At 42.6% G+C, this 26,076-nt stretch overlaps 1 protein-coding gene across 3 annotated transcripts; it reads right to left on the reverse strand.

Moving 5' to 3' along the window:
- Window positions 1-219: 219 nt before the first annotated feature.
- LOC139258285 (ATP synthase F(0) complex subunit C3, mitochondrial-like) lies at window positions 220-25,305 on the reverse strand. Of its 3 annotated transcripts, none has more exons than XM_070874716.1 (5): window positions 25,250-25,305; window positions 24,981-25,063; window positions 23,551-23,628; window positions 10,231-10,433; window positions 220-478 (listed from the first exon to the last, which is right to left on the reverse strand). In XM_070874716.1, the coding sequence occupies exons 2-5, from the start codon at window positions 25,017-25,019 to the stop codon at window positions 364-366; spliced, it is 435 nt and encodes a 144-aa protein (XP_070730817.1). In that variant the 5' UTR covers window positions 25,020-25,063; window positions 25,250-25,305; the 3' UTR covers window positions 220-363. The 3 variants fall into 3 exon arrangements, with proteins under 3 accessions (XP_070730817.1, XP_070730816.1, XP_070730818.1); XM_070874715.1 differs by having other exon boundaries at window positions 25,220-25,295; XM_070874717.1 differs by lacking the exon at window positions 25,250-25,305 and adding an exon at window positions 25,163-25,230.
- Between the last annotated feature and the right edge of the window lie 771 nt (window positions 25,306-26,076).

Consider the following 26,076-nt stretch of genomic DNA (forward strand, 5'->3'; position numbering starts at 1 on the left):
TCTCACTCCCTCAAAAAAAGTCAAGGATAGTCAGGCAGATCTTCCCCTTTTGAATCCATATTAACTGCTGTTTACTAGATTATTGTACAGACAATCTTCAATTTACTCAGCTAATCAGTTCTATTATTTGACACAGCTACACAAGTCGATACAGAGACCATATCTACTAGTATATATGGCATGCACTTTGCAGTTTAAGACTGAAATAATCACACATCATACTTGTATTAGGATTTATTGGAACATTTGACAATAGACTTAGGAAATGTACATTTCTAGGACACCAACATAAATATTTGTGGGAGCCAGTTAAATATTAATTACATTTGTACTTGATTAGGCTATTCTGTTCATCAACAAATTTTACATAGCAAACAAAATCAGGAAAGCGACCATTAAACAGAAGAGTCCCATAGCTTCAGACAGGGCAAATCCAAGGATAGCATACGAGAACAACTGCTGCTTCAGTGAAGGATTTCTACAAGAAAATAAAGCATTATTAAATCCTAAACTGTAACCTTGTAGCTGGAAGTCTTAACCTAGTACACTTTACTTGAAAGCTGTAAAGTTATTGTATATTTACAATTGGCTGCATGTGGTCATAACATTAAAAACATGCTGCACTAAGGTGGTAGGATGTATATTCACACAAATTCCGCATGAGGACTGTCCCCAAATTCAGGTATCCCATCATGACCTTAGGCTGCTCTTGCACACCTAAGTACAATCAAACTGTGGCACTAAAAAAAAGAGAGCATGCACAGCCTCTCAGCCTAGGAATGATGCATGAAGGCTTGGAGACGATATGCCTTAAAAGGGAAAATAAACTCTGCAATTTCTATCAGATTGTCCCCAAAAGCAAACTTTTATACTCCATGTATAAATTAAGGCAGTGATTTGTTTTGCCTCAACTAAATTATGCATGTGTTCACAAAAGTGAGGGTACTGATTCAATTATGGGAGGGCTGGAAAGGATGATCATGAATTTCCCAATGGTACAGAATTATGTACATATATCTCTTTTAAAAATGATTTAAATACTGTGAAATATAATATTTCTAGCTTTATCTTCAAATGGAAGTTACATGCAAAACTTATTTAAAAATTACTTAAGAAAAGAACTTCATTTTGACCAGAATTTGAAGTCAACAGATGAGAATAGGTTCCTCAAACATAAATTGCAAATCTGGTGCTCAAACTCTTTTCACAATTTATATTATAGCAGCATTCCTCCTGTAGAGAAGAACCGAGTGATTTGCAGGGAAGAAAAAGGTGGATATTGAGTCCAACAAGAGGGAAAAAAAGGAAAAATGGAAGGGGACAGCAAAATAACAGTAAAAGGGAAGGATTTTAAAAGCAGGGAGGTGACAACACAGACATTTAGGGAGAGAGCACTAGATGATGGAGGTGTGGTGACTGAAACAATGGCTAAAAGGGTGGGGAAAGGGTGTGCATTGGTACACTGCAGAAATAAGATGGTGAAAGTTCTTTAAAAGAATTTGAAAATGAGGATCTCATGAAAAAAAAATCAATGTGCTGGGGCACAGGAAGCCAGTGGAGCTTGGCAAAAAGGTGGTGATGGAGGAAAAAGATGCAGGCTTTAGTGTCCTGGATAAGATTTAGTTTGTGGAGACTGGGAGGCCAACACGGAAAGCATTTCAGAAATCAAATTTTAAAGCTATGACAGCTATGAATTAAGCAATGCTTTGGAGATGAAATGAAATGATCTTGATCATGGATCCAATTTGGGGGAAGAGGTTCAATAAAGGGTCAAACAGGATACTTAAACTTCATATCCCTGGGCTAAGTCCAAGATGATTGTTGATGTGGTTGGTAGAGTCTAGGCCAGAGGCATAGAGGTACTGGTGGAAGTTGAAGAGGATGATTTAAGCTTTACCAGCATTAAATCAGAAAAAATAATGATTCATGTAGGTCATGATCAGACAAACAATGGAGGAGGTGAATACATGTGGAAACTGACATTAGGTTTTGGATGATGTTGCTGAGGAGCAGCATGCACATGGCAAAGGAAAGCACAAATAATAGTATCCTGAGAACTTCAGAAATTACCTTCCTGTTATGGGAAGAGATTTAGTGTCTTTGTTGCATAATATTGGATTGGAACCATGAGAAAGCAGTGCCACAAAGGTGGGCTTTGGAAGAAAGGCATTGGAGGAGAATGGATGGTCGATGGCATTGAAAATCATCTAAGAGACATCAAGCCAGGTAAAACAAGGAAATGACAGTTCTGGATTTGACCGAAAAGGGAAGATTGGAGATAGGGTGGTAACGAGAAATTGGAGGAGTTGAAAGTGACCTTTTTGATGAAGGGGGGGATTAACAGCAGTTCTGAAAGAGCAGGGTCAGTACTGGTTGGATAGGAACAGTTTGGTCGGCAAGGACTGAGAGGAAGCATGAATGGATCAAGGGAGCAGGTAGTGGACCTCTGGAAGTGATAAGTTGCACAAAGGCTGCAGGAGGAGCAAGCAATAAGAGATGGGGAGATGCTACAGGGTGCAGAGACAGGAGAGCGACCTGTGTAAGTGGTTTTGATTTTGGATGCAAAAAAGTCCATCAATTCCTCGCATTAAATGTCCATGGGGAGACTAGAAGGAAGCCAGAGAAAATGATCGGTGGTGGAAAAAAGTAGTTGGGAGTTATTCCTATTCTCCAGGAATATTTGGCACTGTTGGGGGGGATGACTCATCAGGGGAGGGCAGCAGCAGCCAAGTTCATGGCACCGTGGCTGGCTCTGCTGCACAGGAGGGCAGGAAAAAGATCGGGAGCGCGATAGTGATAGGGGATTCGATGGTGAGGGGAATAGATAGGTGTTTCTGCGGCCGCAACCGAGACTCCAGGATGGTATGTTGCCTCCCTGGTGCAAAGGTCAAGGATGTCTTGGAGCGGGTGCAGGACATTCTGAAATGGGAGGGAGAACAGCCAGTTGTCGTGGTGCACATTGGTACCAACGACATAGGTAAAAAAAAAAAAAGGGATGAGGTCCTACGAAAAGAATTTAAGGAGCTAGGAGCTAAATTAAAAAGTAGGACCTCAAAAGTAGGAATCTCAGGATTGCTACCAGTGCCACGTGCTAGTCAGAGTAGGAATCGCAGGATAGCGCAGATGAATACATGGCTTGAGCAGTGGTGCAGCAGGGAGGGATTTAAATTCCTGGGGCATTGGAACCGGTTCTGGGGGAGGTGGGACCAGTACAAACCGGACGGTCTGCACCTGGGCAGGACCGGAACCAATGTCCTAGGGGGAGTGTTTGCTAGTGCTGTTGGGGAGGAGTTAAACTAATATGGCAGGGGGATGGGAACCTATGCAGGGAGACAGAGGGAGACAAAAAGGAGGCAAAAGCAAAAGACAGAAAGGAGATGAAGAAAAGTGGAGGGCAGAGAAACCCAAGGCAAAGAACAAAAAGGGCCACTGTACAGCAAAATTCTAAAAGGACAAAGGGTGTTAAAAAAACAAGCCTGAAGGCTTTGTGTCTTAATGCAAGGAGTATCCGCAATAAGGTGGATGAATTAACTGTGCAAATAGATGTTAACAAATATGATGTGATTGGGATTACGGAGACGTGGCTCCAGGATGATCAGGGCTGGGAACTCAACATCCAGGGGTATTCAACATTCAGGAAGGATAGAATAAAAGGAAAAGGAGGTGGGGTAGCATTGCTGGTTAAAGAGGAGATTAATGCAATAGTTAGGAAAGACATTAGCTTGGATGATGTGGAATCTATATGGGTAGAGCTGCAGAACACTAAAGGGCAAAAAATGTTAGTGGGAGTTGTGTACAGACCTCCAAACAGTAGTAGTGATGTTGGGGAGGGCATCAAACAGGAAATTAGGAGTGCATGCAATAAAGGTGCAGCAGTTATAATGGGTGACTTTAATATGCACATAGATTGGGCTAGCCAAACTGGAAGCAATACAGTGGAGGAGGATTTCCTGGAGTGCATAAGGGATGGTTTTCTAGACCAATATGTCGAGGAACCAACTAGGGGGGAGGCCATCTTAGACTGGGTGTTGTGTAATGAGAGAGGATTAATTAGCAATCTCATTGTGCGAGGCCTCTTGGGGAAGTGTGACCATAATATGGTGGAATTCTGCATTAGGATGGAGAATGAAACAGTTAATTCAGAGACCATGGTCCAGAACTTAAAGAAGGGTAACTTTGAAGGTATGAGTCGTGAATTGGCTAAGATAGATTGGTGAATGATACTTAAGGGGTTGACTGTGGATGGGCAATGGCAGACATTTAGAGACCGCATGGATGAATTACAACAATTGTACATTCCTGTCTGGCGTAAAAATAAAAAAAGGGAAGGTGGCTCAACCGTGGTTATCTAGGGAAATCGGGGATAGTATTAAAGCCAAGGAAGTGGCATACAATATGGCCAGAAATAGCAGCGAACCTGGGGACTGGGAGAAATTTAGAACTCAGCAGAGGAGGACAAAGGGTTTGATTAGGGCAGGGAAAATGGAGTACGAGAAGAAGCTTGCAGGGAACATTAAGAAGGATTGCAAAAGTTTCTATAGGTATGTAAAGAGAAAAAGGTTAGTAAAGACAAACGTAGGTCCACTGCAGTCAGAATCAGGGGAAGTCATAACGGGGAACAAAGAAATGGCAGACCAATTGAACAAGTACTTTGGTTCAGTATTCACTAAGGAGGACACAAACAACTTTCCGGATATAAAAGGGTCAGAGGGTCTAGTAAGGAGGAGGAACTGAGGGAAATCTTTATTAGTCGGGAAATTGTGTTGGGGAAATTGATGGGATTGAAGGCCGATAAATCCCCAGGGCCTGATGGACTGCATCCCAGAGTACTTAAGGAGGTGGCCTTGGAAATAGCGGATGCAGTGACAGTCAGTTTCCAACATTCCATTGACTCTGGATCAGTTCCTATCGAGTGGAGGGTAGTCAATGTAACCCCACTTTTTAAAAAAGAGGGAGAGAGAAAGCAGGGAATTATAGACCGGTCAGCCTGACCTCAGTAGTGGGTAAAATGATGGAATCAATTATTAAGGATGTCATAGCAGCGCAGTTGGAAAATGGTGACATGATAGGTCCAAGTCAGCATGGATTTGTGAAAGGGAAATCATGCTTGACAAATCTTCTGGAATTTATTGAGGATGTTTCCAGTAAAGTGGACAAAGGAGAACCAGTTGATGTGGTATATTTGGACTTTCAGAAGGCTTTCGACAAGGTCCCACACAGGAGATTAATGTGCAAAGTTAGAGCACATGGGATTGGGGGTAGTGTGCTGACGTGGATTGAGAACTGGTTGTCAGACAGGAAGCAAAGAGTAGGAGTAAATGGGTACTTTTCAGAATGGCAGGCAGTGACTAGTGGGGTACCGCAGGGTTCTGTGCTGGGGCCCCAGCTGTTTACATTGTACATTAATGATTTAGACGAGGGGATTAAATGTAGTATCTCCAAATTTGCGGATGACATTAAGTTGAGTGGCAGTGTGAGCTGCGAGGAGGATGCTATGCGGTTGCAGAGTGACTTGGATAGGTTAGGTGAGTGGGCAAATGCGTGGCAGATGAAGTATAATGTGGATAAATGTGAGGTTATCCACTTTGGTGGTAAAAACAGAGAGACAGACTATTATCTGAATGGTGACAGATTAGGAAAAGGGGAGGTGCAACGAGACCTGGGTGTCATGGTACATCAGTCACTGAAGGTTGGCATGCAGGTACAGCAGGCGGTTAAGAAAGCAAATGGCATGTTGGCCTTCATACAAGGGGATTTGAGTACAGGGGCAGGGAGGTGTTGCTACAGTTGTACAGGGCCTTGGTGAGGCCACACCTGGAGTATTGTGTACAGTTTTGGTCTCCTAACTTGAGGAAGGACATTCTTGCTATTGAGGGAGTGCAGCGAAGATTCACCAGACTGATTCCCGGGATGGTGGGACTGACCTATCAAGAAAGACTGGATCAACTGGGCTTGTATTCACTGGAGTTCAGAAGAGTGAGAGGGGACCTCATAGAAACGTTTAAAATTCTGACGGGTTTAGACAGGTTGGATGCAGGAAGAATGTTCCCAATGTTGGGGAAGTCCAGAACCAGGGGTCACAGTCTAAGGATAAGGGGTAAGCCATTTAGGACCGAGATGAGGAGAAACTTCTTCACCCAGAGAGTGGTGAACCTGTGGAATTCTCTACCACAGAAAGTAGTTGAGGCCAATTCACTAAATATATTCAAAAGGGAGTTAGATGAAGTCCTTACTACTCGGGGGATCAAGGGGTATGGCGAGAAAGCAGGAAGGGGGTACTGAAGTTTCATGTTCAGCCATGAACTCATTGAATGGCGGTGCAGGCTAGAAGGGCTGAATGGCCTGCTCCTGCACCTATTTTCTATGTTTCTATTCGGCCCTTCGAGCCTGCACCACCATTCAATAAGATCATGGCTGATCATTCACCTCAGAACCCCTTTGCTGCTTTCTCGCCATATTCCTTGATCCCTTTAGCCGTAAGGGTCATATCTAACTCCCTCTTGAATATATCTAACAAACTGGCATCAACAACTCTCTGTGGTAGAGAATTTCACAGGTTCACAACTCTCTGTCTCCTCATCTCGGTCCTAAATGGCTTACCCTTTATCCTTCGACTGTGACCCCTGGTTCTGGACTTCCCCAACATCGGGAACATTCTTCCTGCATCTAACCTACCCAGTCCCGTCAGAATTTTTAATGTTTCAATGAGATCCCCTCTCATTCTTCTAAACTCCAGTGAATACAGGCCAGTCGATCCAGTCAGGATGGATGAGAGCCTGGGCTGGCAGAGTGAAAGAAGTAGCGACTGATGAGGCTGAGGAACAGGGAGCCACTGGTGGGTAGGGTTAGCAGGAGTGGGCAAGAATAGCAGACTGGGAGAAAAAAAAAAGACAGATGAGGGGAAGCAACTTACACAGAGAACATGGATGGAAGGACAGCAACACACTGGCATGAGGCAGCAGCAGCAATTATGCACATAATGTAACACAGGAGGATAGTATAGTGCAGAGAACATTTTAAACATGCAAAGTTTGTGGGGGCGGGTAAAGGGCACTGCATTGATTGTTTAATAATGTCACTGTTGATAGTACTGTTCAGAAGTTTTAAAGACTAGATTTGGCTGAAGATTCTCTTCACAGCAATTTAAAACCCATCTGTGCACATGTTTCCAGAAACAAATAATGGAAGTGCAAGTGGACATAAAATGTAAACTTTTTCCAAGCAGGATAGCTTTCATAGTAACACAACTAATGGCCTGGATTTTGCAGCGGGTAATAACGGCAAACGGTCAGCGTTCACCCTCATTACCTCTCTGAAACTGAACTTAAGGAATTAGCACATGCGCATCTAAATGCGGAAATCCTGAAGTTGCGGTCAGTCATTCACAGCTCCAACACAGGTTGTGTTGTGGACACACTCCCACCCACCCGCTGCCCCCCCCACCCCCATAGCCAGCAATTCGTGAAATCAGTGGAACTGACAAAAACATGAACTGTTCCGTGTTAATATCGCTGTTAAATAACCCATTAAATGTTAAGCCTTGTTGGGATAGGTGTAACTGGGGTTTTAACAGTGTATTGATTGCTGAACACCCGTTCTGGCCGTGAAAACTAATTTTTATATTTGTGTAATGTCAAGTTTCTCTATTATGATTAAAAATTACTCGATTAATTTTTTTTTTTTAATTTCAGCTTCTTTAACTTTTTTTTTATAAACAGTGCAGATAATCAGTGCTTTTCATTTCCTGGTTTGCTGTCTGAGAATTCTTTCAACATGACTGGCTGTTTAAACAGCTTGCTGATGTTACAGCTGCATCTCACTACAATCAATTACACGTCAAGAAACCTAAAGTTTTCACAGTTTTCTTCGAGGTCAGTGGCAATCGTCGTCACATTGCTGCTCCCGCTGGCCATTGTGTTCTAAGTGACATACTGATTCAGGCCCCTGGGTGACCTCGCTACTTGATCGATAAACTCTTTATCCGTTCCTATGCTAAAAATATTTTTTAAGCATTTTCTTTCATCAGGCAGCTGATTTCTCAAACTGACCAAGATTACTTGTAAAATATTGATGTCTGTTTAGTTTAATGATCTCTGGCAGAAATAGTATGCAAACCTTTCTTATATTCATCATGCTTTCTCATTCTTAAAACTCAATCTCTGTCAATTAATGTAGTATGACGAGGAGGCAACAAAATTTGGAAAAGAAATGGTTGTAGGAGAACGTCACCAGATGCATCACCAATATATATTATTGAAATCAATCCTTTTGAAAATGACTCATCATATCGCTTCCACATTACTGTAGTTTATTTGTAGGTTCGAAACTTCAGTTTCATTTTACCTCAGCTGTTGGAAATTGCTTTGTCTTCAATTTCTAATTATTTTAGTTTCTTTCTTCCCTGCTCTGACATACCAGCGCTTTCTCCTGGATCCACGATCACCAAGACTAAGAAAGACTAGGTAAATTAAAAAGTAGCAATTAGGTGTTACCTAGCTGAAGTTTTAAAAGCCTGCAGATTGTAACAAAAGGAAGAGGAAGGGCGATAAGGGCCACTACAGTTTGGAGGTTCTGGGAAAGAATGGGTTCTAAGCAAGAGTTAGTGCAAGAAGTTGAGTTTAACAGTGAGAGGAACAGAATATTTGATAATATATTTGCAGATAATCTCAGCTGGAGTGATACAAATGTATTACAATTGGTTTCAGCATCTCTGGGTTAGGGAAGGGAGGAAAAAAAATAAAAAAATCACAAGAAGCCAGGATTCCCACCCTGATTGCTACCCAGTGGCTTCTGTTAAAAATGTCCTTGCGTCGAAGTTGGTTGAGGAAAGGATCGGCTGCGATGCCCCTTATGGTCAACTTTGCCCCAGCAAGGAGTCAACACCAGATGGGAGACATTTCAAAGAAAAAAATAAAGACAATAAAGAGAAAGAGATATGCATTAATATAGCACATTGTCTCAAACATGTGTTTCCACATAATGAAATACTTTGAACTGCAGCGAGTGTTGTTAAATGGCCAATTGTAGCAGTCATTTTTCACACAAGATCCCACAAGCAGTAATGAGTTGAATAAGCAGTTTATCTATTTTTGGTGGTATTGGTTTGAGGAGGAATGTTAACCAGGAAACCAAGAGAATTTATTGCTCTTCAAATAGTGTCATGGGACCTTTAGCATCTACTGGAACCATTGAGCAGGTGGATAGATACTTGGTCTAACAGCTCATAAGGACTGTACCTCTGACAATGCACCACTCTTCCAGTACTGCACTACGGTGACTGCTTAGATTATAGGCTCAAACTCTTGGTAAGGTACTTGCAACCATAACTTTCCAACCTAAATGTGAAAACGTTTCCAACAAAGCAAAACTAACACTCAAATTGGTGAAACAAAACAGAGTAAAATAAAATGAAGTCATGAGAATAGGAGTTATAACTGAAAACTTGATCAAGTTAATCATGTCTTAATAGAATATATGGTTAGATGGCTTTGGAGCATTGGTCAGAAAAGAAAACAATTTTTATTTTACTCTCTTCTTCCACCAATTTGTTTTTCAGCTTTACTTTGTTGGTAACACATTCACATTTAGATTGAACGGTTATGGTTCAAGTGCCTTACCAAGTGTTTCAGCCTATAATCTAAGCAGATACTCTACTGCAGTATGAAAGAGTGGTGTGTTGTCAGACATACCATCTTATTTTAAGTTACTCTTAGGTTTAAACAACAGTAATCAGATACTTGAAGAAGCCAGTTTCTTAGTGACAACTACTCATTATATCTAGCTAAGACTCTCACATTAATTTGTACAAGTTACTGAACTGTTAAACTACATATGCACATCTAGTCCAGCATATCTATTTGTAAAGCAACACAGTCTGATAAGTGGGTCAGTTATTAAGTTTTAGGGAACAAGTTAAAATTCAAGGGCTGACAGCACTAAATCAGATCCTACATCTCCAAGAGAAACACTGAGGTGCATTATACTTTCCTAGATCTTTCAACATAGCATGTTGTACAATAAACCAGCAATATACGACTACTCTTGTGCACCAATGTTCAAGTTAAACCCCAAAACCATCATTTGTTTGGGTGATGTCAGCTTTGCAATAGTATTACCTGCAGAGTATAAGTAATGTGTGATTGGCAGTGTGCAGGAAGGTCATATTATAGTGCAGGTTATTTTTAATGAGAATTTTCTCAAGAGACTGAGCATTTTGTTGGTTAAGATTACCTGGCATAGCCAATAATAAGGCTACCAAAAACTGTTCCTATACCAGCACCGGAACCAGCTACTCCAACTGTGGCAGCTCCAGCACCAATAAACTTTGCAGCGGTGTCAATATCTTGCCTTGCAGCACTTGTCTGGAACTCTCTGAGCACTTCTTGAGTAAATGAATTCTTGCCCTGGGTCCTTCTCAAAAGTGCTGTGTTTTTCTAGAATTAATACAGAAATAGGCATTCTTAAAAACAATGTTTTTACATATATCTCTATTTTTAAATCATGCATGTGACATGCATTTGCTGTCAACATTACCTGTGTGTCACAGTTGAGTAACACTTTTATGTCAATATTTATAATGGAAAAAACCCTCCTTTGTTACCACTTGCCTGTCATTACAGATCAACCAGCCTCGTTACACGAAGTGGCATGCTACACTTACCTTGCCCATCTCTTCAGCAAGTCTCCATCTCTGTTCCCCAATCTTTATTTCTGCCTCTGTGCCATTTTACTTGGGCTTGCCAACTGCTTTGCCCTATTTTCACAACCCGTTGCTGCTGCAGGTTGTTCACCTATCGAACCTCTGGCCTCACGTCATTCCTCCACATTCAACACCCGCACCTTTACAGCCACCCTATCCTTGTTCTCTCTGGATCGCCAAGTGAGCTCCTTCTTCAGCGGCAGTCACCCAGCACTGCAAACTGACAATTAAAAAAAAAAAATTAAGTGCTATATTCTATTGGTTCCACTGCCAGGAAACCAGCAATGTCCTGGCCTGTAAGGGACCCACATTTATTTTCGCGAATCTTTTCCTTTATAACAACAAATGAGAGTGTAAACCACAAGGTGATAGGAAGGGACAATATGTAGGACTATAAAGGGGCTGCAGGAGGGGTCAAAACTAAAAATCATGGTTTAAAAACTAGTATTAAAACACTCTACCTAAACGCACCAGCATTTGAAATAAAGTAAATGAGTTGACGGCACAAATCATTACAAATGGGTATGATTTCGTGGCCATTACAGAAACGTGGTTGCAGGGGGGCCAAGACTGGGAATTAAACATACAGGGGTATCTGACAATTCAGAAAGATAGACAAGAAGGGAAAGGAGGTGGGGTAGCTCTGTTAATAAAGGATGATATCAGGGCAGTTGTGAGAGACGATATTGGCTCTAATGAACAAAATGTTGAATCATTGTGGGTGGAGATTAGAGATAGTAAGGGGAAACAAATCACTGGTGGGCGTAGTTTATAGGCCCCCAAATAATAACTTCACGCTGGGGCGGACAATAATCAAGGGAATAATGGAGGCATGTGAAAAAGGAACGGCAGTAATCATGGGGGATTTTAACCTACATATCGATTGCTCAAATCAAATCGCACGGGGTAGCACGGAGGAGGAATTCATAGAATGCATACGGGATTGTTTCTTAGAACAGTATGTTACAGAACCTTCAAGGGAGCAAACTATCTTAGATCTGGTCCTATGTAATGAGACAGGAATAATAAACAATCTCCTAGTAAAAGATCCTCTCGGAATGAGTGATCACAGTATTGTTGAATTTGTAATACAGATTGAGGGTGAGGAAGTAGTGTCTCAAACGAGTATACTATGCTTAAACAAAGGGGACTACAGTGGGATGAGGGCACAGTTGGCTAAAGTAGACTGGGAACACAGACTAAACGGTGGCACAATTGAGGAACAGTGGAGGACTTATAAGGAGCTCTTTCATAGTGCTCAACAAAAATATATTCCAGTGAAAAAAGGCGGTAAGAGAAGGACTAACCAAGGAAATAAAGGAGAGTACCAAATTAAAAACCAATGCATATAAGGTGGCCAATGTTAATGGGAAACTAGAAGATTGGGAAAATTTTAAGCGACAGCAAAGAATGACTAAGAAAGCAATAAAGGAAAGATAGATTACGAAAATAAACTTGCGCAAAACATAAAAACAGATAGTAAAAGCTTTTACCGATATATAAAACGAAAAAGAGTGACTAAAGTAAATGTTGGCCCCTTAGAAGATGAGAAGGGGGATTTAATAATGGGAAATGTGGAAATGGCTGAGACCTTAAACAATTATTTTGCTTCGGTCTTCACAGTGGAAGGCACAAAAACCATGCCAAAAATTGCTGCTCACGGGAATGTGGGAAGGGAGGACCTTGAGATAATCACTATCACTAGGGGGGCAGTGCTGGACAGGCTAATGGGACTCAAGGTAGACAAGTCCCCTGGTCCTGATGAAATGCATCCCAGGGTATTAAAAGAGATGGCGGAAGTTATAGCAGATGCATTCGTTATAATCTACCAAAATTCTCTGGACTCTGGGGAGGTACCAGCAGATTGGAAAGCAGCTAATGTAATGCCTCTGTTTAAAAAAGGGGGCAGACAAAAGGCAGGTAACTATAGGCCGGTTAGTTTAACATCTGTAGTGGGGAAAATGCTTGAAGCTATCATTGAGGAAGAAATAGCGGGACAGCTAGATAGGAATAGTGCAATCAATCAGACGCAACATGGATTCATGAAGGGGAAATCATGTTTAATTGAATTTACTGAAATTCTTTGAGGATATAACGAGCATGGTGGATAGAGGTGTACCGATGGATGTGGTGTATTTAGATTTCCAAAAGGCATTCGATAAGGTGCCACACAAAAGGTTACTGCAGAAGATAAAGGTAAGCGGAGTCAGAGGAAATGTATTAGCATGGATAGAGAATTGGCTGGCTAACAGAAAGCAGAGAGTCGGGATAAATGGGTCCTTTTCGGGTTGGAAATCTGTGGTTAGTGGTGTGCCACAGGGATCAGTGCTGGGACCACAACTGTTTACAATATACATAGATGACCTGGAAGAGGGGCCAGAGTGTAGTGTAACAACATTTGCAGATGACACAAAGATTAGTGGAAAAGCGGGTTGTGTAGAGGACACAGAGAGGCTGCAAAGAGATTTAGATAGGTTAAGCGAATGGGCTAAGGTTTGGCAGATGGAATACAATGTCGGAAAATGTGAGGTCATCCACCTTGGAAAAAAACACAGTAAAAGGGAATATTATTTGAACGGGGAGAAATTACAACATGCTGCAGTGGAGAGGGACCTGGGGGTCCTTGTGCATGAAACTCTTTTTGGAATTTATCTGCAAAACAAAAAAACATTAAACCATGCCAGCCGACCTGGGTGACACACCAGACATTTAAAAGGCCCTTTTTTTTTTTTTGCTCCTTTTTTTTTGTGTTTTTCTTTTTTTTTTGGTTTTTTTTTTGGGGCGCTAAAATCAAATTTTTTCCAGTGCCCCCTATAAAAGGGGAGGGGGACACTAAAAGCACCAGCAATTAAAACAAATTAAACTTTAAAACGTAAAATCAAATTAAAATTTGGTTGCCGGGCGTGATGATGTACTCCAGTCCCTCCGGTGCCCACCTCTCACGGAAGGCCGCGTCCTTCCCAAAAAGTTAGTTTGCAGGTGCAGCAGGTAATCAGGAAGGCGAATGGAATGTTGGCCCTCATTGGGAGAGGGATGGAGTACAAAAGCAGGGAGGTCTTGCTGCAACTGTACAGGGTATTGGTGAGGCTGCACCTGGAGTACTGCGTGCAGTTTTGGTCACCTTACTTAAGGAAGGATATACTAGCTTTGGAGTAGGTACAGAGACAATTCACTAGGCTGATTTCGGAGATGAGGGATTACCTTATGATGGTAGATTGCATAGACTGGGTCATTACTCGTTGGAGTTCAGAAGGATGAGGGGTGATCTTATAGAAACATTTAAAATAATGAAAGGGATAGACAAGATAGAGGCAGAGAGGTTGTTTCCACTGGTCGGGGAGACTAGAACTAGGGGGCACAGCCTCAAAATACGGGGGAGCCAATTTAAAACCGAGTTGAGAAGGAATTTCTTCTCAGAGGGTTGTGAATCTGTGAATTCTCTGCCCAAGGAAGCAGTTGAGGCTAGCTCATTGAATGTATTCAAATCACAGAGAGATAGATTTTTAACCAATAAGGGAATTAAGGGTTATGGGGAGCGGGCGGATAAGTGGAGCTGAGTCCACGGCCAGATCAGCCATGATCTTGTTGAATGGCGGAACAGGATCGAGGGGCTAGATGGCCTCCTCCTGTTCCTAATTCTTATGTTCTTATGAGAGGAGCTTATAAACTTTTTGGTAATCAAGATAGAAATCATTCATGTACCTCAGCTGCTTCCTCCCCTTCCCCTGGCTTAGTAAGCCAAGCCTGTCCTCAGGCCTTCCCTACCCAAGACCTGATCCCCCTTCACTCCCTAGTTTCTCTCCTATTTCCCTATCCCCATCTATTATGTAGGTCACAATAATATACATCATCGAATCTTATAGCATAGAAGGAGGCTGTTCGGCCAGTCATGCCTGTGCGGGTTCTTTGTCCCTTATCCCATTTTTTTTTTCACCATAACCCTGCAAATTAGTCCTCATCAAGTACATGCGCAATTGCCTTTTGAGTTTCTATGGAATCTGATTCCACCAACCTTTCAGATAGTGCATTCCAGATCACAACAACCCTCTATATGGAAAAAAATAATTTCCCCCCTAGTTCTTTTCCCAATTATTTTAAATCTATGACCTCTGATTACTGATCCACTTGCTAGAGAAAACAGTTTCTCCCTCCTTGCTCTCATCAAAACTCCATATAATTTTGAATACCTCCATTAGGTCTCCCCTTAACCTTCTCTACTCGAAGGAGAACAATCTCAACTTCTCCAATCTCTCCACAGAGTATCTCATCCCTGGTAAATCTCCTCAGTGCCCTAAGGCCTAGACACCCTTCCTAAAATGTGGTGCCCTTGCGTTAAAAGATTAAACTGAAGAACATGATTTCTAGATCATTGAAATAAAAGTCACACTTTGGTTCTAGAGGGATCTTCGGGAGTGCACTGAAGTTATTCTTATTTTGGGTCAGAGACTGGTAATGAGGTGAGACAGAGGTGCAGTGAGATAAAAAGAGAAAATCTAATTTTTAAAACATTGACAGGGTGACATACAAGCAGGAGGATAATTAACGCTGTCACAGGGTAAAGTGTACAAGATTTTAATAGAACTAAAATATTGCTAAGAAAAACTTTTATTGAAATTATAGTTGCTGAAAAACCAAAATAGCGACCCCAAGTTCTGAAAATTTCCAGAGTATGTTCACAGTCTGAGCACAAATCCAACCAGCAGTCAAATTGTGTAATTATAATTAAAAGTTTACATAGGCAAATCCCATTATAAGTGTGGACATAAGAATTTAAAAAATATTTTTAATATATTAAAATCCTCGAGTTGTTATCCCTGTAATATCCCAGTCACTCACACATAACACACAAACGTTCAGGAATTCCAAAACTGAACCAATGTACCATGTTGACCAGAATAAATTTAGTTGGGAGAACAGGTCATCAAGAACTGGACTAAAAAAAAGAGAAGAAGATAGCTTATCAGAGTAAACTAGCAAGAAATATAAAAACAGACAGTAAGAGCTTCTACAGATATATAGGGCCCAAGTTTCAGTTGAGAATTAGAACGGCGCACCACAGAGATCCGCCGATTTCCTTGAATAAAAAGCTTGCCTGTTTCCTACCTTGCTATTCTCGACTTTCATGAGGCCTCGGCGCAGCGTAGCAACAGCAGCAGGAGGCGGAGCTACAGCCCTGTGCCTAAAAGACTGCCGGCAGCTGCGCGCATGCACAGTGGAGTCTGCGCGCGTGTGCAGTAGCTCCTGGCCCCCAGATTCTGTGTGCATGTGCTGCAGGCTGTGTGGGAGGGGCCTGATGCACGCCACCCCTAGCCCTGGCCAAATGGGCTCCTGGAGCGGGTGACCGACTATGCAGAGAAGGAGATCCTGAGCTCGGACCTGGAGACGGCAAACAAGGGAGAAGGAGCTGGCAAAAGTGACCATCAAGAAGGAAGATGTCGATTGCTCTCACTGACTGAGGCCATCGAGTGTTCCTTGGGACTGTCTCAGAGATGTTCGGAGGAGTGGGGATAGCAGGAAAGCAAAGAGATTGGGGGGCAAGAAGTGAGTAGGATGGGACCTGGGCAGGCTCGTCTGTTTAACATTGCCCCCTCTTCCCCCTCCCTGGCCGAGTGGCCTGCCGCTGCTTGCGTGTATGGGCTGCGTGTGCTTGCTGCTGGAGGGCTTTCAGTGTTCCCGAACAGGTAGGTGAGGTAGGAACTTTTAATTTCTTATTTATTGATTTATTGACTTATTTTATTTTTTATTGATTGATTTATTGATGATGGTTCTTTATTTTTTTTTAAAGTAAAGGTGTTTGGTGCTCTCTCTTCCCTACCCCCCACCCACCCCCCTCCCATCTCTGGCTAGCTGCGCTGATTTCTTAACTCTACAACAAGGTTTTTTGCGGTGTACAAAAGTGAACACTTACTCCGTTCTACGTTAGTTTGGAGTAATTTTTCGCAGTCTAAACTTGCAAAACAGGCGTGAGTGGCTGGACATGCCCCCTTTTGGAAAAAAAAACACTGAACTAAAACGAAACTAAACTAACTCACTGAAACTGGAGTAAACTAAATGTGGAGAATTGCAATTCCTCGGATACTCCAAAAAAAACTAGTTGCTCCAAAAAAAATAGGAACAAATCCAGTTAAAACTTGGACCCATTGAAAGGAAGAGAGTAGCTAAAGGAAACATTGGTCCCTTAGAGGATGAGACTGGGGAATTAATAATGGGAAACCGAGAAATGGCAGAGACTTTGAACAAATATTTTGTATCGGTCTTCACAGTAGGAGACACTAAAAATATCCCAATATTGTATAATCAAGGGTCTATAGGGAGGGAGGAACGTAAATCAATCACTATCACTAAAGAAAAAGTATTAGGTAAACTAATGGAACTAAAGGTGGACAAGTCCCCATGACCTGATGGCATGCATCCTAGGGTTTTTAAAGAGGTGGCAGCAGAGATACTGGATGCATTGGTTGTAATCTACCAAAATTCCCTGGTCCCAGCAGACTGGAAAACCGCAAATGTAACACTCCTATTTAAGAAAGGAGGGAGACAGAAAGCAGGAAATCTTCGACCAGTTAGCCTAATATCTGTCATTGGAAAATGCTGGAGTCCATCGTTAAGGAAGTAGTAGCAGGACATTTAGAAAATCATAATGCAGTCAAGCAGAGTCTGCATGGTTTTATGAAAGGGAAATCATGTTTGACAAATTTGCTGGAGTTTTTTTTGAGGATGTAATGAGCAGGGTGGACACAGGGGAACCAGTAGATGTCATGTATTTGGATTTCCAGAAGGCATTCGATAAGGTGCCACATAAAAGGTTACTGCACAAGATAAAAGCTCACGGGGTTGCGGGTAACATATCAGCGTGGACAGAGGATTGGCTAACTAACAGAAAGCAGAGAGTCGGGATAAATGGGTCATTTTCAGGTTGGCAAACTGTAACTAATGGGGTGCCACAGGGATCAGTGCTGGGGTTTCAACTATTTACAATTTATATTAATGACTTGGATGAAGGAACCGATCGTAATACAGCCAAATTTGTTGATGATACACGCAAGTGGGAAAACAAGTTGTGAGGAGGACGCAAAGAATCTACAAAAGGAATATGGGGCTAGAATTTCCCTAACCTGTTTTTCTGACACCCTCACCCGAGGTGCACCGTTTTTGTCTGCCTCCAAGCGCGCCGAAAAAAAGACGTTGGTATTCTGGCCACTCCCCAGCCGCTCTTCGGTGCGGAATGGCTGCCAAGTCTCTGTGGAGGGACCGCCATTTAAAAAATTGCCCTTCCTCAGGTTTGAAGTGGTGTAGAGGACAATTCCGCCCGTTTTCCCACCGCGTTGACCCCTTGACGAAATTGGCCCTTTCTCGGAATTGCCCCACGGGAGTGGCACCACCGGTGGTCGGTGCCCCCGACAGCTTTTGCTGTCGGTACACTCTCTGGAGAGCTGGAGCGGTGGGCCTGGGACATCATGGCCCCCCGACCTGCGAGAGAACACCTCCGCAGGTCGGGCTATTAAAGAGCTGCAGCAACGGGCCTGGGACACCTGACCTGCGAGAGAACACCTCCGCAGGTCGGGCTATAAAAGAGCTGGGGTGGCGTACCACTTCAATCTCCAGCAAGAGCTGCTCCAAGTGTGCGACGATTTTGAGATGGGCGACTGGGTAACGTCATCAAAACCCTGGTCGTCATTTTGGAGCATCGGCGGGGCCCAGGTACAGAGGAGTGAGAAGGTCGGGGCGGATGAGCGGTGAGAGTTTCTGGCGTAGGTGCGGCAAGAGATCGTGGCGGAGGAGCGGCAAGAGATCGTGGCGGAGGAGCAGCGAGAGGTTGTGGCAAGAGGTGCGGCAAGTGAGGGTACGGAGCCCAGAAGAGCCGAGGGCCTAGTGGTAGCATGAGCCAGCCCACACTGCGATGTGTGTGGGCGCTAGGTCCGTGCAGCAGAGCAGGTCTCCAGTCATCCTGGTTAACCCTTGCCACTGGATAAAGGCCTAGCTCTGTCAAGCCAGTGTGGTGGCTGGTGTGCAATGGTCACCACACGTTAAAAAAAATCCACGCAAAGGCACTTCCACTTGCTCAATGAAGGACTGGAACATCGGGTCCTTCATTGAAACATCTGTGAACTCGTGGAAGCAAGTCATCCTCGTTCGAGGGACCGCCTATGATGGTGGTTCTTTAAATGTAGTTATTTGCGCCGATTCCTTAACTGTAAGGTCTTTCGGTGCAGACAAAAGTGGACACATACGCTGCACTAAGTTAGTTTAGTACAACTTTTTACTGGCCAAATTGGTGAGACCACACCCCTGAATATTGTGTGCAGTTTTGGTCTCCTAATCTGAGGAAGGACATTCTTGCTATTGAGGGAGTGCAGCGAAGGTTCAGCAGACTGATTCCTGGGATGGCAGGACTGACATATGAAGGAAGACTGGATCGACTAGGCTTATATTCACTGGAATTTAGAAGAATGAGAGGGGATTTCATAGAAGCAAATAAAATTCTGAAGGGATTGGACAGGTTAGATGCAGGAAGAATGTTTCCGATGTTGGGGAAGTCCAGTACCAGGGGTCACAGTCTAAAGATAAGGGGTAAGCCATGTAGGACCGAGATGAGGAGAAACTTGTTCACCCAGAAAATTGTGAACCTGTGGAATTCTCTACTACAGAAAGTTGTTGAGTCCAGTTCGTTGGATGTATTCAAAAGGGAGTTAGATGTAGCCCTTATGGCTAAAGGGATCAGGGGGTATGGAGAGAAGCCAGGAGTGGGGGTACTGAAGTTGCATGATCAGCCATGATCATATTGAATGGTGGTGCAGACTCGAAGGGCCGAATGGCCTGTTCCTGCACCTATTTTCTATGTTTCAATGTTTCTAAATGGTGTAAGTGACTGGGAACGCCTTCTTTTGAAAAAAAAAACTGACCCAACAAAAACTTAATTAACTCACTTACACTGGTGCAAATTAAATGGCCGTATTTGCAATTAAAAAGATACAGCAGAAAAATCAAGTTACACCAAAAAAAACGGTGCAACTCATGGGGAAATTTGGGCCTATAGATAAGTTAAGTGAGTGAGCAAAAATTTGGCAGATGGAGTATAATTTGGGGAAATGAGAGATTATCCACTGGTAGGAAAAATAAAAAAGCAATTATTTAAATGGGGAGAGATTACAAAATGCGGTGGTAGAGGGGCATCTGGGGGTCTTTGTACATGAAACACAAAAAGTTAGCATGCAGGTACAGCAAGTAATTAGGAAGACGAATGGAATGTTGGCCTTTATTGCAAGGGGGTCAGAGTAGGGAAGTCCTGCTACAACTGTACAGATATTGGTAAGACTAGGATAAGGGAGCAAATGTAATATATCCAAGTTTGCTGATGATGCAAAGCTAGGTGGGAATGTAAGTTGTGAGGAGGATGCAAAGAGGCTTCAATGGGATATAGACAGGCTAAGTGAGTGGGCAAGAACATGGCAAATGGAATATAATGTGGAGAAATGTGAAGTTATCCATTTTGGTAGGAAAAATAGAAAAGCAGAGTATTTTTTAAATGGTGCGATATTGGGAAATGTTGGTGTTCAGAGGGACCAGTGTGTCCTTGTACATGAATCACTGAAAGTTAACATGCAGGTACAGCAAGCAATTAAGAAAGCAAATGGAATGTTGGCCTTTATTACAAAGAGGATTTGAGTATAAGAATAATTACATCCTATTGCAATTATATAGGGCCCTGATGAGACTACATCTGGTGTATTGTGTACAGTTTTGGTCTCCTTACCAAAGGAAGGATATACTTGCCATAGAGGGAGTGCAACGAAGGTTCACCAGACTGATTCCTGGGATGTGGGGGGTGGGGGGGGGAAATTGTCCTATGAGAGATTGAGTAGACTGCCTATATTCTCGAGTTTAGAAGAATGAAAGGTGATCTCATTGAAACATACAAAATTCCTGCAAGGCTTGACAGGGTAGATGCAGCGAGGATGTTTCCTCTGGCTGGGGAGTCGAGAACCAGGGGTCACAGTCTCAGAATAAGGGGTCGGCCATTTAGGACTGAGCTGAGGAGAAACTTCTTCACTCACAGAGGGTGGTGAATCTTTGGAATTCTCTACCTCAAAGGGCTGTGGAGGCTCAGTCTGAGTATATTGAAGAGAGAGTTTGATAGATTTTTGAATATTAAGGGAATCGAGATATGGGGACAGTGCAGGAAAGTGTAATTGATGTAGAAGGTCAGCCATGAACTTATTGAATGGCAGAGTAGGCTCGAGGGGCCGAATGGCCTACTCCAGCTCCTAATTCTTATGTTCTTATGTTGAGAGAAAACTGCATTTCAGTTCCTGGGACTGGAAGAATGTTATAGGTTTATTCCTGCTAGTTCAAAAATACTGCTGCCTGTTTGATCAAAATCAAAATTAGGCATCAATCTTTTCTAGTCCTCCTTCCGGAACAGATGTTGAAATGAGCTTTGCACTAGAAGCCACAAAGCAGAAAGGGACTTCATGAGCCTGATGAAAAGAACTTGCATACCACATCCCGAGCACCCTAATTTAGCTTATTATATAGATCTGCATTTACAATTTTACATACACAAGAACCTAAATAACCAAAATTACTAAAGAAAGCTTTTGGTAGTCACAAAATGCATCTTGAGCAAGTGGTGGTGGGTGGGGGAGGGGGGCGTGGGAGGAAGAGAGAGAGAGAGGTGGTGGCTGAGGGAAAGAATAAAATAAAGTAAGGACAACTCTATGTAGCCCATTCTAGCGTCTGGTTAACGAACGGCATTGTCAGAGGACATGCAATATGTGATCTGACAACAGGCATATGAGAAAAAGTTTAGGAGGGGAGATTCAATAAAAGATAAACATTAAAGTACGAGCACTATATTTTGAAGCTTTCATGTTTTATCAATTTCTTAAAATAAAAGGTGCTTAAATAAAACTGCAGGCAATATAGAACTTGAGAGTTGAGGATTTATCTATAGCACTATAGGACTCTCTGAAATATTAATGGTCCCACAGATGTAGAATAAACCAAGTAATTGAATTTATACAGGTCTGTTGGAACAGGATATGTACATATTGGAGCAGCTCACTCACACCAAGAATGTATCTGGTTCGAAGGATCAGAGTGTCATTCTACTGGCAATCTATGTATTCACTCACTTGTGTTAACAGGCCACTCGTTGCCTTCAAACACTTATGTACAAGTACAATTTACTTCAAATTATATTTGAAGACCCATAATTTATTCAGATACATCTGCTGTCTGGTGATTCGAGGGTCTACATTGTATTCTATCAGATGGACTCTAGACCATTCAACTCAGAGTCCATCATCAGAGAGAAACTTGATCATCAGCAGCAGTTTTTACTGGAATCAAACACATACAAAAGCACACATTTTTGGTTCAGTCTTTGGAAATGCAATACTTGTTCAACAAACCACAAGTTAACATAGCTTTTGAAAACTAAAAAGGATTTACTGTCCAATAACAAACTAATATAGAAATCATATTTGATCTAGACTGCAAATTCTTGCCAAAATTACAAAGCATTTTGTGGCATAGTGATGAACGGCATCTACACTGGGTGGTGCTTTGCAGGTTTAATCCTCATCTCTACTTTCTAAAATTCATTTTGGGGATGTGGGCGTCGTTGGCAAGGCTGGGATTTATTGGCCATCCTTGTTGCATGGTGGTGGGTCGTCTTCTTGAAAAGCAGTTTGATACAGCCACTTTAAAGGACAGTTAAGGGTCAACCATGTTGGTGTGGGACTGGAGTCACATATAGGCCAGACTGGGTAAGAATGGGTGCTTTCTTTCCTTAACTGACATTACTGAACCAGTTGGGAGCTTACGACAATCTGACAGCTTCACTATCACTTTTACGGATACCAGATTATATGGAGTGCCTGACCTCAGTCACACACCTATGGGAAGCAAAAGCCACAGCAACAACTTGCAATTATATAGCGCTTTTAACATAGTAAAACGTTCCAAGGTGCTTCACAGGAGCATTATCAAACCACACAAGATGATTTTAGGACAGGTGACCAAAATCTTGGTCAGAGGTAGTTTTTAAGGATGGAGGGGGTGGTAGAGAGGCAGAGCAGTTTGGGGGGGGGGAATTTCATTGCATAGGGCCTAGGCAGCTAAAGGCACAGCCACCAATGGTGGAGCGATCAAAATTGGGGATGCGCAAGAAGCCAGAATTGGAGGAACACAGAGATGTCGGAGGGTTGTAGGGATGCATGAAGTTAGATATGGAGGGACGAGGTCATGGATGGATTTGAAAATGAGGATTTGAAAAAAAAATCAAGGCATTGCTAGACCGGGAGCCAATGTTGGTCAGCGAGCACGGGGTGATGGGTGAATGAGACTTCGAGTGTTTTAGATGAGCTCAAGTTTACGGAGGGTACAAGGTGGGAGGCTGGCCAGGAGGTCATTGGAATAGTCTAGTCTAGAGGTAACAAAGGCATGGGTGAGGGTTTCAGCAGCAGATGAGCTAAAGTGGGGCAGAGATGGGCGATGTTACGGAGGTGGAAGTAGGCGGTCTTGGTGACAGAAAGGAAATGGGGTCGAAAGCTCAATTCAGGATCAAAAATAAGACGTCATGGTTGTAACTGATCAAGTTCAGCGCCAGACAGTGGCCAGCTACACTTGGGTCACTCTTGGATAACTAACAGCTTGCACAGGTCAGATTGCACTGGTAAATACCAGGTAAATCAATTAACTTTGGAGTTGGTAACCTATTCTATGGACACAGCTGGTTAAGGGATAAGCAAAGTAGAAAGCGGGGAACAAAAGGGAGGGTCAAGACTTTTTAAGCATGACAATTAACAATTTGTCACACAGTTTAAAAACAACCTTTCTTAACCTACCTTTCCAGACTGGGCCTCTGGTGTGAACATGACTGACACACAAAGTGGTCTACAAAGAGCTCCAGATCCATTGCGAACCTAATTAAGAAAAGACAGAAAGTCACATATATAAACACCTTAGTCAAGAATCTTTAGATGACCCTGTAAGGCAATAGGTTAATTTCCAAGCACTAAAACACATATTGGTAGAAGGCCCTCTTCCACAAGTTCTCATTTTTGTCAAGTTGAAGCTGCCAAACCCAATACTTTCTCAGACTGTGAAAGGAGAAAAGAATTGGGCAACGTGGTCAATTCAAGAACAGTAGCTAGAAAGCAGGTTTCCCTATTTCCCTCACCAGAACAGTGCATATTGGACAGAAAAGTGTTGATGGAAGTGGGGAAAAAAGTGCTTTTATTTTTAGAGACAATAATCTGAGACAAAATTAATTGTCACTTGGAAAAATATGGGTTAATAAATGACAGTCAGCATGGATTTGTTAAAGGCAAATCATGTTTGACAAACTTGATAGAGTTCTTTGATGAATAATGGAGAAGGCTGATGATGGTATCGCACCAAGTCCGGTTATCTCCTGTGCTCGGTGACCTACCATTGGCACCCGGTTAAGCAACGGCTCAATTTCAAAATTCTCATCCTGGTTTTCAAATCCCTTCGCCCCACCCTATCTCCATAATCTCCTCCACCCAGCCTCGCCCACCCCGCAAGATATTTGCGCTCCTCTAATTCTGCCCTCGTATTCATCCCTAATTATAAAATCGCTCAACCATTGGCAGCCATGCTTTCTGTTGCCTAGGCCTTAAGCTCTGGAATTCCCTGCCGAAACCTCTCCACTTCCCTCTCTCCCTCCTTTAAGACGCTCTTTAAAATCTACCTCCTTGTCCAAGCTTTTGGCTACCTGCCCTAATTTCTCCTTATGTGGCTTGATGTCAAACTGTAAGTCAAAAAATAAAAGGACAAACTCCAATCAAATATCTCTCAATTTCACAGGGCTGTTATAATAGTTAGTGCTACAAAATACATTTATGTTTACACGGTTTTTATAACTATTTGCAAGTTAAGACACATTCAACTGTTCGTTGAAATGAGATACGCTAGTTTAAAGTGCCAATGCACACGATAGACAGACAGTTTTTAAAATATTTCCCAATACATTACTCACGAACTACAATCTCAGTATGTTTTGTATTGCCTGAACAACTAACTACATTTAACCGCAAGTGTTGCAGGACCCTGTCCAGTATTGATTGACCAAGATCAGTCTCAAAAGAAAAGCGATGACCCCCCTGGGCCTAACACTTCTCTCAGACAAGACAAGGACGAAGAGCAGGAACAGCCCTCCCCATTGGGAATTTCCTCCAATACGGACGAGACAAACATTCACACACTTGGTGAGGCACGGACGGGGATAGTTGTCTGTCTGACGACCACTTACCGCTGCAGCGGCCGATAACACTTTAGCGCAAGCGAACATCGCAGCTGTGAAACGCTCAAATCCAGAGAGTCGGGAGCCGAGACCTGCGAGGAAAGGACAAGCTGACTTTAAGCACTGCTTGCAGCACAAAGTTCATTTCAAGGTCACATAAATAAACAGCATTTTAGGGGGGGAGGGGGAACCTGGTGTTTTCGGAGCGGCGAAGGTTTGGCCGCCCGAGCCAGGGTTGGGTTAAATACCGTGTATAGGCGCCAGTCCTGACTACCCACCGGCAAACAACCACACAGCAGCAGCAGCGGCGGTCGCGCAGGCGTGTTAATGCACCCAGGAAACCACCCGGATGGTAGAAGGACTGTTCAAGGTCAGCTCAGTTGTATATTATTGTCACAGAGTAATTACGTTAATATAATGCCTTATCATATGCATCTCTCACAAACAGCTCAGTGAACTTCTTGGAAGTGCAGCAGTGCGTAGGTAAACTGGGTAGCCAAATACTGAGGTTTTTAAGAGATTTAAAATTGAAACAATTTACTGAATGTTTAGAAATATTCTTTAAAAAAATTATTTAAAATTAAAATGCTTTTCCTCAACTCACTTTTTCTGCTTTGTCACAAGTTAAATATACCTGTTCCTACAGACCAACGACAGATAAGCTTTATATATTTCCTCAAAATATAGGGGCCTGCCCTACAAAAAGATTTGTAAAAACTAAAAAATATTGTAGTTTACTTGGTTAGATCACAGTTGAAGTTCTATATGCAGTCTGGTCTCCATATTACAAGGATATTGAAATGCTCCTGTGAAGTGCCTTCAGAATATTTTACTACATTAAAGGCACTATATAAATGTAAGTTGTTGTTGAAGCACTGGAGAAAGTGCAGAAAAGATTTACATGGATATTACCAGAATTGGAAGGATGCAATTATTTGGAAAGTTTGAGCAGGCTTGGGTTCTTTTCTCTGGAAAAGAGATCTGATAGAGGTCTTTAAAATTATGAAGGGGTCCGATAGGGTTGAATGTGGAGAAACTGTTTCCACTTGTGGGTGAGTGCAGAACAAGGGGGTATCATGCATGTTGGCAGGACCAACACAGAATA

This window comes from Pristiophorus japonicus, chromosome 3 (assembly GCF_044704955.1).
Source record: "Pristiophorus japonicus isolate sPriJap1 chromosome 3, sPriJap1.hap1, whole genome shotgun sequence".
In the NCBI taxonomy this organism is placed as follows: Eukaryota; Metazoa; Chordata; class Chondrichthyes; family Pristiophoridae; genus Pristiophorus; species Pristiophorus japonicus.